Genomic DNA, 16,354 nt, shown 5'->3' with positions numbered 1-16,354 from the left:
TAGACCAGTAGCTTCCGCACGTACCCAGTGCTGCACACTTTTACAGAACCGTAGAGGCACCAGAGTTTCAGGCTCTGCATAATAGTAACTTCTCAAAATTATACTTTCCTACACCAGAAAGTTGTAGATTTCAGCTTCAATCTTTATTTCTAGAGAGTTGTGATGTAGTAAGCTGACAAGGTAATTATGGTGTTTTGACTTATACAAACACTTATTGGGTGGAAAGGTAATGATTGCTTCCTTAAAATTTTAAAATAATATACTTTGTGTGTAGGTCAAAGACAGTACTATTATAAAAGAACTTTATTTTAATGGTGTAGCTATTGAAAACTTCCTTTTGTATATTTAAATTTTTAAAATACATATGTTTAAAAGAAGGCTGAGGCCAAAGAATTGATGCATTCAAGCTGTGGTGTTGGAGAAAACTCTTGAGAGTTCCTTGGACTGCAAGCAGATCAAACTAGTCAATCCTAAAGGAAATCAACTCTGAACATTCATTGGAAAGGCTGATGCTGAAATTCCAATATTTTGGCCACCTGAGGCGAAGAGCTGACTCATTTGCAAACACCCTGATGCTGGGAAAGATTGAAGACAGGAGGAGAAGGGAATGACAGAGGATGAGATGGTTGGATGGCATCACCGACTCAATGGACAAGAGTTTGAGCAAGCTCCGGGAGATGGTGATGGACAGGGAAGCCTGGCTTGCTACAGTGCATGGGGTCGCAAAGAGTGGGACACAACTGAGCAACTGAACAACGACGTTTAAAAATTAAGTCCAAAATAACACTTTAAAACCATGCATAAATATATTAAAATCCTTATGTCATAAAGATTTTTTGGTGCATATGTGGTTTTGTAATGGGCTGAAAATAGATAAAACTGTGACATTTACAAAGACATTGATGTTTCTATGCTCCTAAGGATCTTTGTAGTTCTAAATTCTGTTCTAACAACATTAATTGGGCTTGGATCAATAATGGTATTTTAGGGTGGATGTCTTAGAAGGAATGAAGAAGTGAGGTTTCTCAAGTTGTCATCCAGGATGATTTGGTGTTTGTAAGACAGTAAATTTTTCTCAGTAATTTATCTAAAATTCTGTGAGCAGACTTGATTTGCTCACCCTGTAAATAACTGTGTTTAAATTTAAAGTGATTGTGTCCTTCATAATTGTATAACTGGTCATTTCGAAAGGAAGTAATGTGTTAGATATCTTTTTGGCTTGCTGAAATGTAGGCCCTGCACAAAACTGTCCCACTAACCTTCTACCAAGCCCTTTCTTGCAGAGACACACAGAATACTGATGACATTTGAGGGGTAGGATGTAAATTCTACCAGGACTCCTACTGCTACACAGTTGAGAGGGAAAAGGTTATCCTTAACTTGAAGCATTTAAGTCACTTGTGATGAATTTTCCATCAGGCAGAAAAAAAGGAATGATTACCAAAGATCACACCCCTGGGATGAATATGAGGTTATAGCTAACTTCTTATTTCCCTCAGGGGTGTAATTAAACAGACTTTTACGATTAAGGGTTTTAGGCATTGAAAAATGTTTACTGGCAAAAAATAATAGCTCCAGTTAGAGACATGATCAATCAGACACAGCTTACTGACTTTATTAAAGCTGTGGATTTGCTGTGAACTGTTTTTGAGCATTTGGCTGACTCAGGGTATATTTAAAAAAGAATTTAAATTTTAAAAAGGTAAATTTAAAAAAGAATATCAGGGGGGAAAAGCCAATAATGTGTTTCTAAAAGGTCCAGATCTGAAATAATTAGGCAAATTTTCGTAAAGGGGTACATAGGATGTTGCTGACACATTTGAGGTATTCATACTTATGTCTGGTTTTAGCTTGAGAATTTTAACAGAAAACAAAGAGTTTGAGTTTCTAATCTTGGATTTTCCAGTAATTAACCTTAAGTTAATTCTGAAAGAGATGGGAATACCAGACCACCTGACCTGCCTCTTGAGAAACCTATATGCAGGTCAGGAAGCAACAGTTAGAACTGGACATGGAACAACAGACTGGTTCCAAATAGGAAAAGGAGTTAGTCAAGGCTGTATATTGTCACCCTGCTTATTTAACTTATATGCAGAGAACATCATGAGAAATGCTGGGCTGGAAGAAGCACAAGCTGGAATCAAGATTGCTGGGAGAAGTATCAATAACCTCAGATATGCAAATGACACCACCCTTATGGCAGAAAGTGAAGAAGAACTAAAAAGCCTCTTGATGAAAGTGAAAGAGGAGAGTGAAAAAGTTGCTTAAAGCTCACCATTCGGAAAACTAAGATCATGGCATCTGGTCCCATCACTTCATGGGAAATAGATGGGGAAACAGTGGAAACAGTGTCAGACTTTATTTTTGGGGGCTCCAAAATCACTGCAGATGGTGATTGCAGCCATGAAATTAAAAAACACTTACTCTTTGGAAGGAAAGTTATGACCATCCTAGACAACATATTTAAAAGCAGAGACATTACTTTGCCAACAAAGGTCCGTCTAGTCAAGGCTATGGTTTTTCCAGTGGTCATGTATGTATGTGAGAGTTGGACTGTGAAGAAGGCTGAGCACCGAGGAATTGATGCTTTTGAACTGTGGTGTTGGAGAAGACTCTTGAGAGATCCTTGGACTGCAAGGAGATCCAAGCAGTCCATCCTAAAGGAGATCAGTCCTGGGTGTTCATTGGAAGGACTGATGCTGAAGCTGAAACTCCAATACTTTGGCCACCTCATGCGAAGAGTTGACTGATTGGAAAAGACCCTGATGCTGGGAGGGAATTGGGGGCATGAGGAGAAGGGGATGACAGGATGAGATGGTTGGATGGCATCACCGACTCAATGGACATGAGTTTGGGTAAACTCCGGGAGTTGGTGATGGACAGGGAGGCCTGATGTGCTGCGATTCGTGGGGTGGCAAAGAGTCGGACATGACTGAGCGACTGAACTGAACTGAATCTTAAGTTGTTAGAACTACCACACCTTTTAAATATGATAATGAAACTGGATATTGACTAAGGAGTATATTGACTAAGGCTCTTCTGGTTTTCAAATGGTCTGATTCTCTATTTTCAAGGAATATAACTTGACACAGTTTAGTTTAATTCTGTAAATATTTAATAAATATTCTTTGAGAACTCAGTCTCAGTCCATTGAAGGAATTCTGCCAAGGCACAAGGCATGCAAAGAAATGATGTACTTGCAGCTGTTGGGAAACTCTAAAGTTGAGATTGTGAGAGGTGGAGGAGTGGTGGTCCAAAGTGTGAGAAGCACAGCATGTGCGCAGACAGCTCAAGGAGATCGTATGGAGTTGTAGGGTAGATTTCTCTAGAAACCTAAAAGACCCCAACCCTGACCCTCCTCATCTAAGGAAGATTTCCTATTGTGCTATCTCAGGTTGCTTTTTCTTCACAGTATTTGCCATACTCTTTAATGATATTTCCCTATGATTGTTTCCTTAAAGTCATCTCACCTTCTAGACTCAATGGTCCCTGAGAACTAAAATGTTACTGTTGAACTGGCAGTGGTATTGTTTGCTGTGGCGTGCCCACGACCTAAACATGCAGCCTGGCATGGATGGCATTTCATAATTACCTGCTGACTGTAGGAATGAGAGCTCAGTTCGTGGTGAGGTCAAGCAGAGTCCAAGGAAAGCTTGGTAAGGAAGGAGTAGGCAGCGTTTAGGTTTGGCCTCAAATGTGCAGTAGGCATGTAGATCAGATGGGAAGTCACACCAGACCAAACAGCCTGTGCCTAGATGGGAGTGCCCCAGTGTGAGTACATGGGCTGAGAGAGCAGGCTGACAGCAGGCTTTGTACCGTACACGCAAGATACCTGAGGTCTGTAAACCAGGGAGCTTTCACAAGAAGTCTGTGAATCCATGGGCATAGTGTGGGTACAGATTAATAAATGTGTGAATATGGTGCTCATTTTCTACAAATGTATATAGGTTCTGTTGTGATTAGTAAAATCCAAACTCATTTAAAAGCATGAATGAATTTGTAATGGGTTTTTATCTTGTATAATTTCTCATCAAGTGAAACTAAAATTATGTTATCTTATAAAGGTCTATGAATTTTTTGTTTGTTTGCTTACTTTAAAAGGGTCATCCTACTTCCCTGTAGACTTGGAGAGCCAGTAAAGGGTTTTAAAAATAGAGAATGTACACAATCATTTCTCCCTGGTGTCAGTAGGAGGATAGTTTGAGGAGGCAGAGCTTGAAATCAACCTTTCTCACTGTCATGCAGGTGAGGATTACTTTACCTCTGATGGTGCAGAACCAGTGATTCCAAGGGCTGTTTTGCAAGCAGTAACCTAAAATGGCAAACCCCTAATCTGATTGTTCTGACCAATATGATGAAGGCCAAATTTAGTTTACGTGTACATATACATGTATGAATATTTATATGAATATTTCATTTTATAACATTAAAGAAGTTTTGGATTTTACTTTTTCTTTTTTTCTTACATTATTGTCTTTGTCTTCATCTTTCATTGTATTTCCTTTTTTTTTTTTTTTCCCTTCATGCTTTTCAACTTATGACCCTTTGGGTTGAAATTAAATTTGGGCTGTAAGTTGACTCCCTGAATCTTTTCTCCACAAGCTTTCTTTGTATTTTCTAGAGGAAAAAAGATTAACCCAGGGTTTCCAAAATAAAAGCAAAGATTGTGATTAAAACTGAATTAGACTCTTTATTCCCTATTATTTGCTAATAGTAAAATAAATAGCCCAGTCTTAAGGAAGATTTAAAGTAAGTCTTGGAGCCTTTGCGAACCCTTGGATTTTAATTAAAGAAACACTGAATACCATCACTTTCTGTTTGTCAGTGGAAAAAATATGTATTTTTAAATTTTCAAAGCTTAGCCCAGCAGCACATGGAGTACATCTGTTGGCTTTCAGAATTTGGGGAACACAAATGGATTCAGATGTTTAGACCCTTTGTCTTCACTGGGCTCCGTTCACCTCGCCAGCTGAGCATGGCACAACCCAAACACAGTTTCTGAAAACAGAGCAGCTCGAGTTACTTCTCAAGCACTCTCCTGGGGACTGATAAAGTCAATCTCTGTTTATGTAATGAAATCAGGGAGCAAGGGGTCTGCTGTAGTACTTTGTGGATGGGATTCCATTGGTGTTGTCTTTCAGGGAAAAGACTGGATTTAATAAGCCCTGTTCTTACCCGCTTTCTTTGGAGGCACAGCTCACTCTGATGGATTATTTTGAACTATTTTTGTTTATGTAGTATTAGAGCCTCTCTTTAAGCAATTGGTTTTAGTAAAATCAATAGGTTTATTGTAGGAAAATGGGATACTGATAACAACGTTACCTGATAAAAGACTTAAATGTCTAGTTAAACTTTCGTTTTTTTTTTCCAGTGCTACTGGTGGTCACTGTGGGTGTATGTGCATGTGTGTATTTAAATAATATTGTCTTTCCAGTGTTCTTATGTTTTAATTTAACTTGAACTTTTAAAACAAACTCTGCTGGTTTATCCTCAAGTGCTCAAAATCCTCCCTATTTTTCAAAATATTTATAAGTATTCTTGAGAGTGAAATCTCATAAAGATCTTTACTTCAGGACCAGAGTTCAAACGAAAGTTGGTTTGGTTTTAATTTGAAAACTGTAAAAACAAAATACCCTCAAAATGGCAGGGTGTGAATTGGTAACTTCAATTTTATTGCAATCCGCCAGGCCCATCCCCAGATGTTTCCAGTTAAAAGTCAAGAATGCTAACTTGGGTGAATGTCATATGAAAGCATTTCTTTACTACTCTGATTTTTTTCTACGAAAAATAACAGTCTCAAATCCTTTAACTTTAATGAAAGAAGTAACTTCTCATTTGCATGTTTTTTAAACTCATACAAAGACACGTGTAATATTCAAAGAGAATTTTTAGGTCATATGTAGTCCTGAACGCTTGGGGTTCACATATATCCTTTAAAAATACCCCTCAAAAAAAAAAAGATTTTTGAAAGAGATTAAAGCCCTTTTAGAAATTAAAATCATGTGCTTCTGGATTAATTATAGTCAAGAAGTGGACCTGCTAACATTGTGAATTTGTTTTAAAAGGAGTGTTTAGTAATTTCATTGCTTTCTTCAGGATTGTTACAGGGAATTTTCCATTTATAATGTAAATAATGTTTTCCTTTTATTTTTGATCAATTGTGCTTTCAGTTGTAAGAAGTATGTCTATACGAATCTAGATAGGATGAGATAAAAGAAACCAGAATGTAATTTGAAAACCATGTGTTTCATAATATTTCTCAGGATAATACCAGGTTACAGTAAGATCCATTCATGAACTTGAAAGTTGCTTTGAACACATTCTGTATTAAAAAGAAAGATACCTACTGGTAATAAATGTGAATTTATGGAAATTGGCGTTTGTTCAGAGAGAAGATGGAGTTATTCTTTATGACTAACCTGATGTTAACATTTTGAATGTAAAGCAAAATGTGCATTTATTTTTGAAGCTTCCCAACCCATAGCCACAGGACCGCGTACTGTCTGTAGAGCTAAAATAGTTCTGTCTAATTTCATTTTCTATTTGGTGCAGTTTCAACAGACATGTGTTTGGGAACTCAAGGGCATACATGGTCTATGTAGGTCTTAGGTCTGCCCACACTTGCTGCGGTGTCTTGATTTTTCTTTCCAAACATGGTGCTACTCAGATTTTAAGACTCTGCAGAGGAGACAGCCCCCTTCTGAGGAGTCTTGGGAGAAAGCTGCTGGTTTTACCTTTGTGCTCCACGCACTCGTTGCTTGTAGTCCTTGGTGCTCTTCTCAGAGGTGTGGTCTGTGCTGCACTTCTCCAGCTGCGTCTTGCTGCTTCCACAGCGTCTCGCGTTCCCCCCCCCCCCCCCCCTTACGTTCACCACTCGTGAAAGGCACTGGGGCACAGCTGCCTCCTTTTCCCCAGCAGATGGTGCCTCACTGGGCTCATTTCACCTCACCATCCTCCATGCTGAGCAGAGTCCCCGTGCCTATTGGACTCGGGATTTTTACGGTTTTTTTGAAGTTATTTTGAAAATACTTTAAAGATGTGTTGAATATTTTTAAATTTAGGTATATAGGAAGAGAATGAGAATCAAGGGTCTAGCTCAGAGTTCATCATGCCCATTTAATGGTCTTAGGTTTTTCTCTGTGTAATAGAAATTATGTCCATCTTCATTACTTTTTAAGTCATTATAAGATTTAACTCATGATACGCAGTATCGTGATGAGGGCTGTGTTCCTAACAAACATGGGAAGGACTCATTATTACTGTTATTGTCCTTATCAACCAAAGTGACACCGCTCAGCTCTGAGCCGAGGAAGAGGCCTTTCCCCAAGCAAGTCACACTTCCCCCTCCTTTTCTTAATAGGAAGCTTAATATGAAAAGCTATATGTTTCTTTAAAGGAGAGTGTATGCCAGTGAAATAAGGAAAAATATTTTGAGGGAAAAAAAAACACAAATTGACTTGAACTAGTAGTTTCTAGCCTTCTTGAGTGAGGCAAGGGCTTCCCAGGCGGCGCTAGTGGTAAAGAACCTGCCTGCCAGTGCAGGAGACATAAGAGATACAAGTTTGATCCCTGGGTCAGGAAGATCTCCTGGAGGAGGGCATGGCAATCCACTCCAGTATTCTTGCCTGGAGAGTCTGCATGGACAGAGGAGCCTGGTGGGAAATGGTCCATGAGATTGCAAAGAGTCAGACACAACCGAAGTGACTTAGCACGCATGCATTTCTTACATACCCTGTCATGGTAACGTTCTCATACTTTTTTCTTTTTTATGTTTTTGCACCTTTAGTATTTTCCCAAAGGTTGAGAACTAGTCATAAACAGTGACAGTGTGGTGGAGGTGCATCATAAATACAAATTCAGCAAATACTGATTGATTTGTGTGTGCCACATGAAATGTACAAGAGTGTGTTAAAAAAAAGCACTTGCTGTATTTAGAGAAAGGAAGAGGGAAGGGCCGGGCAATACGTACTGGGTTCGTTGTTCATCCTGCTGTCATTGCAGCAGGTTTGGGGATATGTCTGTGAACAAATCAGACTGAAACCCCTGACACGTCATTCTACCCAGGAGTTTCTGTAGATACAGTAAAGAAACTGAACAAGAATGTTGGAAGTCCTAGGGAAGAAAAACAGGAGAAGGGGATAGGTGAGGTTCACTGAGAAGATGACAACTTAGCAAAACCTTAAAGTGGATGACAGACTTAGCCACAGGAATACCCGTAGGACCAGAAGAGAGGACAGTCAGTGAGCAGCCCTGAAGTGTTCCAGGATCAGCAGGGAAACCTGTGTGGGCAGGGCAGAGTGATGGAGGAGGAGGACAGTGGTAGAAGACAGGCCAGGAAGGTAACGAGGGCCGCATCACATAGGGCTGCTTCGGCTGTGTCCTGGGTTTAGTCTGTACTCTGCCTCCAATAGGGAGGATGGGAATGCAAACAAATACTCTGTTTTAAAATGGATTGCCTTGGATACACACTGCTATATGTAAATGGATAGCCAGCCAGGACCTTCTGTACAGCGCAGGGAGCTCTGCTTAAGGTTATGTGGCAGCCTTCATGGGAGGGGAGCTTGGGAGAGAATGGATATATGGATATGTATGTCTGAGTCCCTTTGAGGTCCACCTGAAACCGTCACAGTGGTGTTCGTCGGCCAAGTGGGTCAGTCGCCTGGTTGTGTCCAGCTCTTTGCAACCCCATGGACTGCAGCACGCCAGGCCTCCATGTCCTTCACCGTCTCCCAGAGTTTGCCCAGGTTCATGTTCATTGCACGGGTGATGCCGTTCAGCCATCTCATCCTCTGATGCCCTTTTCTCCTTCTGCCCTCGATCTTCCCCAGCATCAGGGATTTTTCTAGTTTAGTTCAGTTCAGTTGCTCTGTCATGTCCGACTCTTTGCGATCCCATGACTGCCACACGCCAGGCCTCCCTGTCCATCACCAACTCCTGGAGTTTACGCAAACTCATGTCCATTGAGTTGGTGGTGCCGTCTCGCCATCTCATCCTCTGTCACCCGCTTCTCCTCCCACCTTCAGTCTTTGCCAGTATCACAGGGTCTTTTCCGATGAGTCAGCTCTTTGCACCAGGTAGCCAGAGTATTGGAGTTTCAGCTTCAGCATCAGTCCTTCCAGTGAATATTCACGACTGATTTCCTTTAGGATGGACTGGTTGGATCTCCTTGCTGTCCAGAGGACTTTCAGGAATCTTCTCCAACACCACAGTTCGAAGGCATCAATTCTTTGGCATTCTGCGTCTATAATTCAGCTTTCACAACCATGCACGATCACTAGGAAGACAACAGCCTTGACTATATGGACCTTTGTCGGCAAAGTAATGTCTCTGCTTGTCAACACACTGTCTAGGTTTGTCATCGCTTTCTTGCCAAGAAGTAATCAGTTGTCTTCTGATTTCATGGCTGTAGTCATCGTCCACAGTGATCTTGGAGCCCAAGAAGAAGAAGTTTGTCATAACTTCCACCTTTCCCCCTTCTATTTTCCATGCAATAATGGGGTCGGATGCCATGATCTTAGGTTTTTTAATATTTAATCTTAAGCTGGCTCTTTCATTCTCCTTCAGCATCATCAAGTGGCTCTTTTCAGCCTCATTGGCCGTATTCCAGTATAAAATAAAAACTTTAAAAATAAAATATTGTCAGTAGATTTTGTGGTTGCTGGGACTTTTGGGGAGAGAAAATGGAGAGCAGCTGCCAGTGGGTACAGGACTTCTTTTTGGAATGATGAAAATATTATGGAATTAGATGGTGGTGGGGGCTTCCCTGGTGGCTCAGATGGTAAAGAATCTGCCTGCAATGTGGGAGACCTGGGTTTGATCCCTGGGTTGGGAAGATCCCCTGGAAGAGGGCATGGCAACCCCACTTCAGTATTCTTGCCTGGAGAATCCCTATGAATAGAGGAGCCTGGCGGGCTACAGTCCGTGGGATTGTAAAGAGTCAGACACGGTGAAGCGACCAAGCACATAGCACAGTGATTGCACAACCTTGGGGATATTCTAAAAACTACACTTTAGAAGGGTAGATTTTTATGGCTTATGAATTACATATCAGTGAAAATGCTGACATAAATTAAGTAAAAAAATTGTCAGGGCTTACTGGAACCATGTTTTTGTTTTTTGCTTCTCTTCCAACTAATTAATGTAACCGTTGCCTTTGAAAATTCAGGTTTCTAACTATACCTTAACTGAGGGAAAAATCTCGTGTTATTGGCTGTGTTTTCATTAGAAGTTAAAGGATGTTAATCTCTTAAAACATCTTTACTGAAGTTGTTAATGATGGTGAAATCAAAATTTTCTAAATACTTGCACCTTTTATATGCTCTTTAGCTTACCCGTGTTCACTATTATTCAGTAAGATATGATAAATGCTTTTAACCTCTTGCTATCAAGGGAATGTAATTTTTAGGCCAAAATTCTGACTATTATATTTCACTAAACTAAGATATTTGACATAGAATTTATTTTGTGATTCTTTAATAGTGTAGCATGATAAAATATTCCTCAAATTATGGTCTAGAGCATGGAAGTATAAAGAATCTCCATTCATTCCATTAACCAAAAGCCCAAAATTGTGTGCTGTCCTCTTCCAGAAGAAGCAATTATTTTTAATAGAAATGGATCAAGAAATGTTTCTCCCCCTTGTGTTTTAGATTTAACTTTGGCATTTCCTCGAATTTTGATCTGTGACAACCTAGTAAAGTTGATTGAAATATTATGACTGTATTTTAATTTTTTCTTTTTCCCAGGGGGGAGCTGTAGTATAATTTGTGTTTTTACAAATAGTCTATGTAGTCTTCTTCAAAGAAAATAAAATCATTGAATACCCCAGTTGTACTTCGAGTAGAATCTTCACTCTCCTATGGCAGCTCCAGTCGTAAGGGCACCTTGTTTGTTTGCTTTCTAGTTCTAAAACAGTGCCAGTTTGTAAACAGCTCCAGAAGTTGTAACAGGTGGTGAAGTTATAAATCACAGAGTTTGCTGAACTTATTTCTCTTTGAGGACTTTGGAATGGGTAATTACCCTTCACCAGAAGTGTTTAATAAAGAAAAACATGCATTTCCTCATCTGTGTTGAGGCTTTTTAGCAGACAGCTTTTGCCTTTTCCAGGCTTCTTGTCTTGAACTGCATCATCCTCTCCTGTAACTTTTGCTCTTAGAGACCCTTGCTTGGTAAGATTTCATGTGGTGCTGTCCTTGTTGAATGGGGTTTTGTGAGGGGAGGAGTAGGAGTAGGGAGCAATCTTGAGTTTGTCTTATAACATGTAGATCAAACTGTAAGGGTGTTCTAAACAATTGTAAGATAAGCCCTGTCAGACCAATTACATTTTCAAAATTTTGAGTACTTTAGAAAATTGGTGGTAACTCAGATTTCTTCTTATTTACAGAAAGTCAGCACCCTAGGAGAAGATTAATCTGCTTTTGCCTCCTTGTTCCATTATGAATGAATGTACTTAGAGGTTGATTAAATATTTTTCCTTCTGACCATGGGGAAGTATGTCCAAATCCTTAAGTAATTGCATTCTTAATACAAACCTTTTTCATTTTCTTACACTAGCTGGAAAGTCAGGGCAGCTTTCAAGCCTCTGCGTTTTCCATGTGTGATGGCAACTTTAGATTGAACTGCAAGCAGTTTGGTCACGTAACTCTCTACCAGCTAAGTTTAGAAAGCATAACAGTTCAAAGTGGTTTATTTCATAAAATTTTTTGCACTCTTTGATGGCTTGAGACAATATTTGAAACACTGAAATAAGCCTATACTTAGGAGAAAAATAATGTTTTTACCTAATCTAAAATTTTTATTTTAAATGATCAGAAGTTACAATGTATACATTTATGTTTTTTCAGTGAGATAACCTGATTATTTAAAGAGTTAAAAATAAAACATCTATTATAAGCAAGTGTTGCCTTAAAAGAACATTGTAAAAATTTAGGAACTTTGGACAGTTGTGCCTGATCACAATACATTCTTATGTGTGCTTTATCTTTCTCCAGGTCAGTAACTCCCAGTAGACTGTGAATTATCTAGAGATGGGCTAATTTGTTTATCTTTTTGTTCCCAGCATCTGGTGCCTGTCACAAAATCAGGAGTCGTTTAGTGTTCATTGACTGAATATTTTTTATTGTCAGCATCATTGTTAAATCTAGGCACTGGGTTCAGGTGGCTGCTGTTGAATCAGTATATCTGCATGGAATATGTCTGTTTTTGTCTTAAAGACTCACAGTTGATGGCTGGTTTCCCCCCAGAATTTGATCTGTGCATCTTAGTCAGTCAGCATTTAGTTTTGCCTTAAATTAGAAAATGGTGTCATTTGTATATTTTGGGCTTCTTTTTTCCTTGTTTTTTTTTTTTTTTTAACTTAGAATGCTATATTTTCCTCTTACTAGGAATTCTCTTGGGATTCTCTTCTTATATATTGTGTGATCACAATAGACAAGATATACCATCCATTTTTATTAGTTTCCTTATTCATATTGGTGGTCTTTTGTACTAAACAGAATCCTAGAATAATTAAGCAAGAAGAACCAGGAAATTGTGCAAATGAAGAACAATAAGGGGGGTTATCTCTACCAGATATTATGTTAGAACTTTAATATTTAAAACTATATGGCACTGGTATATGAGGACACAGACAGAAGTATAACAAAATAAGTAGAAAGTCCAGAAAGAGATTTAAATATAATTGGAAATTTAGTAAGTTATCAAAGACATTTTAAATTCTAAATCATCAGGGAAAATGAGAATTGTTTAAAAAATGCTCTTGAAGCCACTTGGTAAACATCTGAAAGAAATTAGGTTGAATCCTTGTCTTCTGTCTTCACCAGAATAACTTCTAGGTGGAGCATAAATGTAAATGTAAAGTTGTAAAACCATAAAAATATTAAGAGAAAAACCATGAAAATGTTTTTATAGTCTTGGAGTGATAGTGGCCTTTTTATTTATATTATAAAACCCAGATGCCATTAAAAAAAAAATGATACATTTGACCATTTACCAGATTTCTACATGACAGAAGAGCATAGTACACACAGTCAAAAGACAAATGTGGAAAATACAACATAGTTTACAAATTAAGGGTTAATTTTCTTAATATATAAAAAGTTTTTCAGTTACTAGCACCATAAATCTAACAACAAAATGAGCCAGCTTTATAGAAAGGGAAATACCAATTCCTTTAAATATGTGGAATGATTCATAATGCAAATTAAAACCACAGTGAAATGCCACTTCTCAGATTGGCAGATATGGAAAGTTTCAGTAGTACACTGTTGATAAGGCTATGGGGAAATTAGCACTTGCATGCATACCACTGCTGATGGAAGTATAAATCAACACAACTTCTGTGGGAAATCGTTTTGTGCTATAAAACTTAAAACCCTTACACCCAGCAATTCCAGTTCTAGGAATTTATCCTGGACATATACAGAGATAATGTGCTTACAAGAATATTTATTTTATCCCAAATGGTTATGCCACTTTAAACCAACAGTATTCAAGTTCTAGATGGCCCAGAACCTTGCCAGAGCTTGGTCTTCTAAGTATTGTGGGAATTGTGGAGAGCCACTGCAGTGGGGATTCATCGGTATCTTAGTGTAGTTTTGAGTTGCATTTCTGGTAACTGATGTTAGGTTTCTTAGACATTCATATATCTTTGGTAAAATTTTTAAGTCTTTTTGACTTTTAAAAAACTTGGATTGTTCTTATTAATGACTTGTTAAATTCTTTATATGTTTTGGATACAGATATGTTATCTAATACAAGTTTTGTTAATATTTTCCCCAATCTTTGGCTTGCCTATTTATTAATAAGTTTTTGAAGATAGTATAATTTTGATGCAGTCCAATTCATCAGTTTTTTCTTTCATACTTATTGCTTTTGTGTTCTAAGGAATCTTTGTGTACGCCAAAGTCAAGAAAAGTTAATCCTTTTTAAAAAATTTCTTTAGCTTGTATGTTTAGCTCCACTCTACCGCCAAGAGATTCTGAAAATAGCCTGTAACCAAAAAGGGGACGGGGCGGGCGGGCAGCTCTGGAGCCACTGCGTAGACTGCTGTGTAGTGTCCACATTCGTTCACGTAGACAGCACTGCCTCATACTGTCCCTCTCCACAAGAAAATTGTCTGTGAATTGGTGGGGAGAATGGCATTACTTTTGATAAGGTAGGTATCAGTGGAATAACTGGCTTTACTATACTTCCTAAGTATATCATTAATTCATTTCTAAATAATCCCGTGTTATGAGTTTTAATATCAGGTGAGTGTGTCCACCTGGACCTGCCCTGTCTGGGTGACCTTTACTGCTCTGAGGCAGTAAGGCATCAGCAATGCTGTGAAGACTGCAGGAAGATTGGAGTTAGAGACCTGAGTCTGATCTTCATACTGTCTGCCTTCTGTCCTAGCCAGCAAGCATTCCCATTTCATTTAGAATAAAGTCTAGAACATGATTTCTGAAGCTGATCCATGACCTACCTTTCTATTTCTGCAGCGCTCTGCTGTTTCCTGTTTCCCAGTGTTATATTTGTTTATGCTGTAATCTTCATCTAGATTGTTCTCATTCCTTTTCAGCCTGTCCCACACTTAGCCAGTGAAACTAAGTCCCGTTAAAACTCAATATCCTCCTTGAATTCTCTTCCACAATCTCAAAAGCAGTAATTAATCTGTTTGTGTACATTTTATGTATAATCTCTCCATTATCTTACAGACTGCTGAATGTTTTGAATGCTGGGAGGGCGTGGTGTCCATTTTAAGTCTAAGTTATAGAGCACCTTTCTGACTCAAAGCTGTAACAGTGCTCCACCCTGAAACAGCAGTGTTCTTTGTCATGAGGTTTGCACTAGGCAGTGTTTTTCAAACTCTGAGCTTGTGACCCATTTGCTGTTTATGAAAGCAGTTTTGCTGGTTAAATGGTCCAAGAGCATCATTTTTTTAAAAAATGAAATGGAATAGAAAATAGAGGATTACATAACATGGGTAAGCATTGTATAGTAAAAGATTTGTTCCTATTAATAGTTTTATATTTTCATATAGGTTTACTAGGTTATAATGTAAAATGTATTTCTTACTATGGTCTGTAGTTAAAAAAAATGGAAAACCAATGTTTAGATTTAACCTCTATGGTGAATTTTGAATGTTAAAATTTAGAGAAGAAATGTTTGGAATTTTAATTGACTTTAATATTTCTGAAAATTTTGACTGAATGATTTCACATAATTTGTACTATTCTCTGTTAAGTGGCTACCAAATTACCCTTAGAGGAGTGATTTTTTTTTTCCTTTAGTATCTGTTATATAGTCTATTTATCAGTCTAGATTGCTGATGGAAGCGTGTTGACCAGGCAGTACTTTTTAGTGCATTAGAATGGAATCAATATTATCAGCTGAGCTTACGAATTTAAGAATTCTGACTAAGGGTAGTGAAATTCCACTCTGGAAAATAAATTTATTTCATGTATAAATCATAATGCTCTCAAATACAAAATTTCACTTATTAACTAACACTTGTGTCCACTTGAATTTGGAAGTGGGTATTCTTAGCAGTCAGCTCAGCAGGAATCATATTATATATTTATCCCAAAAGAAAGTAGAAATTCCGATCTTCTAAGTCAACACAGGCATCCCAAAGGGTGATACATGAGTTTGAGAGCCTTTGAATCAAATGTGCATTCTTGAGCTAGGAAAACAGTTACTAATAGGGTTGTTTAGGTGTTTACAGTAAAGCTGTTCCTGGTTGACTTCATTTAAACTTGTGATTAATGCCGTCCCTGGAATTCTGGAGCCTTGAAGCTACGAAGTCACTGTGTTAGTGATGTCGGTGCCTTTTTTCTTTACTTCTCTTTAGGGTCAGTACAGACCGTCGGATTTGCTGTGTCCTGAGACGTATGTTTGGGTCCCCATTGAGCAGTGCCTGCCCTCACTTGAGAAATCCAAGTACTGCCGTTTCAACCAGGACCCGGAAGCAGGTATGTCTGAAGCGGAGCCCAGCCAGAAATCACTGGCTCTGTTTCGGAGTCCGCATGTGTGACTGTGGCCCTTGACAGGGTCTAGTGACTTTCGATATAAACATTACAGAGAGTGTGTGAGTGCTTGTGCACAGACGTGTGTGTTTCTAAAACAAGAGACGCTGCGTGTGCGTACATAAAGCAGTCACACACTCACAGTCACGGTTCTGCAAAGAAATGCGGAAGCTGCCTGTGCTTGTGCTACTTGCTGACCCAGCTTCTTCCATTTGGTTGGTTTTCACATGCTTTGAGGGCTGACACCATTATCCATTACTTTGACCACTATCACAGTGCGTACGAATTGTTCACTGGATTATTTAGCCAGTGTCAAGAAGATAGAAGTATTGACCAGTTGGACTGAA

The 16,354-nt window shown here is 38.7% G+C and overlaps 1 protein-coding gene across 10 annotated transcripts in view; it reads left to right on the top strand.

The window, feature by feature from the left end:
• The window catches only part of ATE1 (arginyltransferase 1), a 154,596-nt gene that overhangs the window by 100,873 nt on the left and 37,369 nt on the right, over positions 1–16,354 (top strand). For 9 of the 10 annotated variants that reach the window (XM_061162796.1, XM_061162800.1, XM_061162799.1 and 6 more), the window contains one exon: positions 15,833–15,953. In XM_061162796.1, coding sequence (XP_061018779.1) covers positions 15,833–15,953 — 121 coding nt within the window. Of the gene's footprint in view, positions 1–9,146; positions 9,603–15,832; positions 15,954–16,354 lie in introns of those variants that run through there. The other variant, XM_061162801.1, reaches the window with a different exon arrangement.

Source organism: Dama dama, chromosome 15 (assembly GCF_033118175.1).
Source record: "Dama dama isolate Ldn47 chromosome 15, ASM3311817v1, whole genome shotgun sequence".
NCBI lineage: Eukaryota > Metazoa > Chordata > Mammalia > Artiodactyla > Cervidae > Dama > Dama dama.
This window is presented reverse-complemented; position numbering and strand designations above follow the sequence as displayed.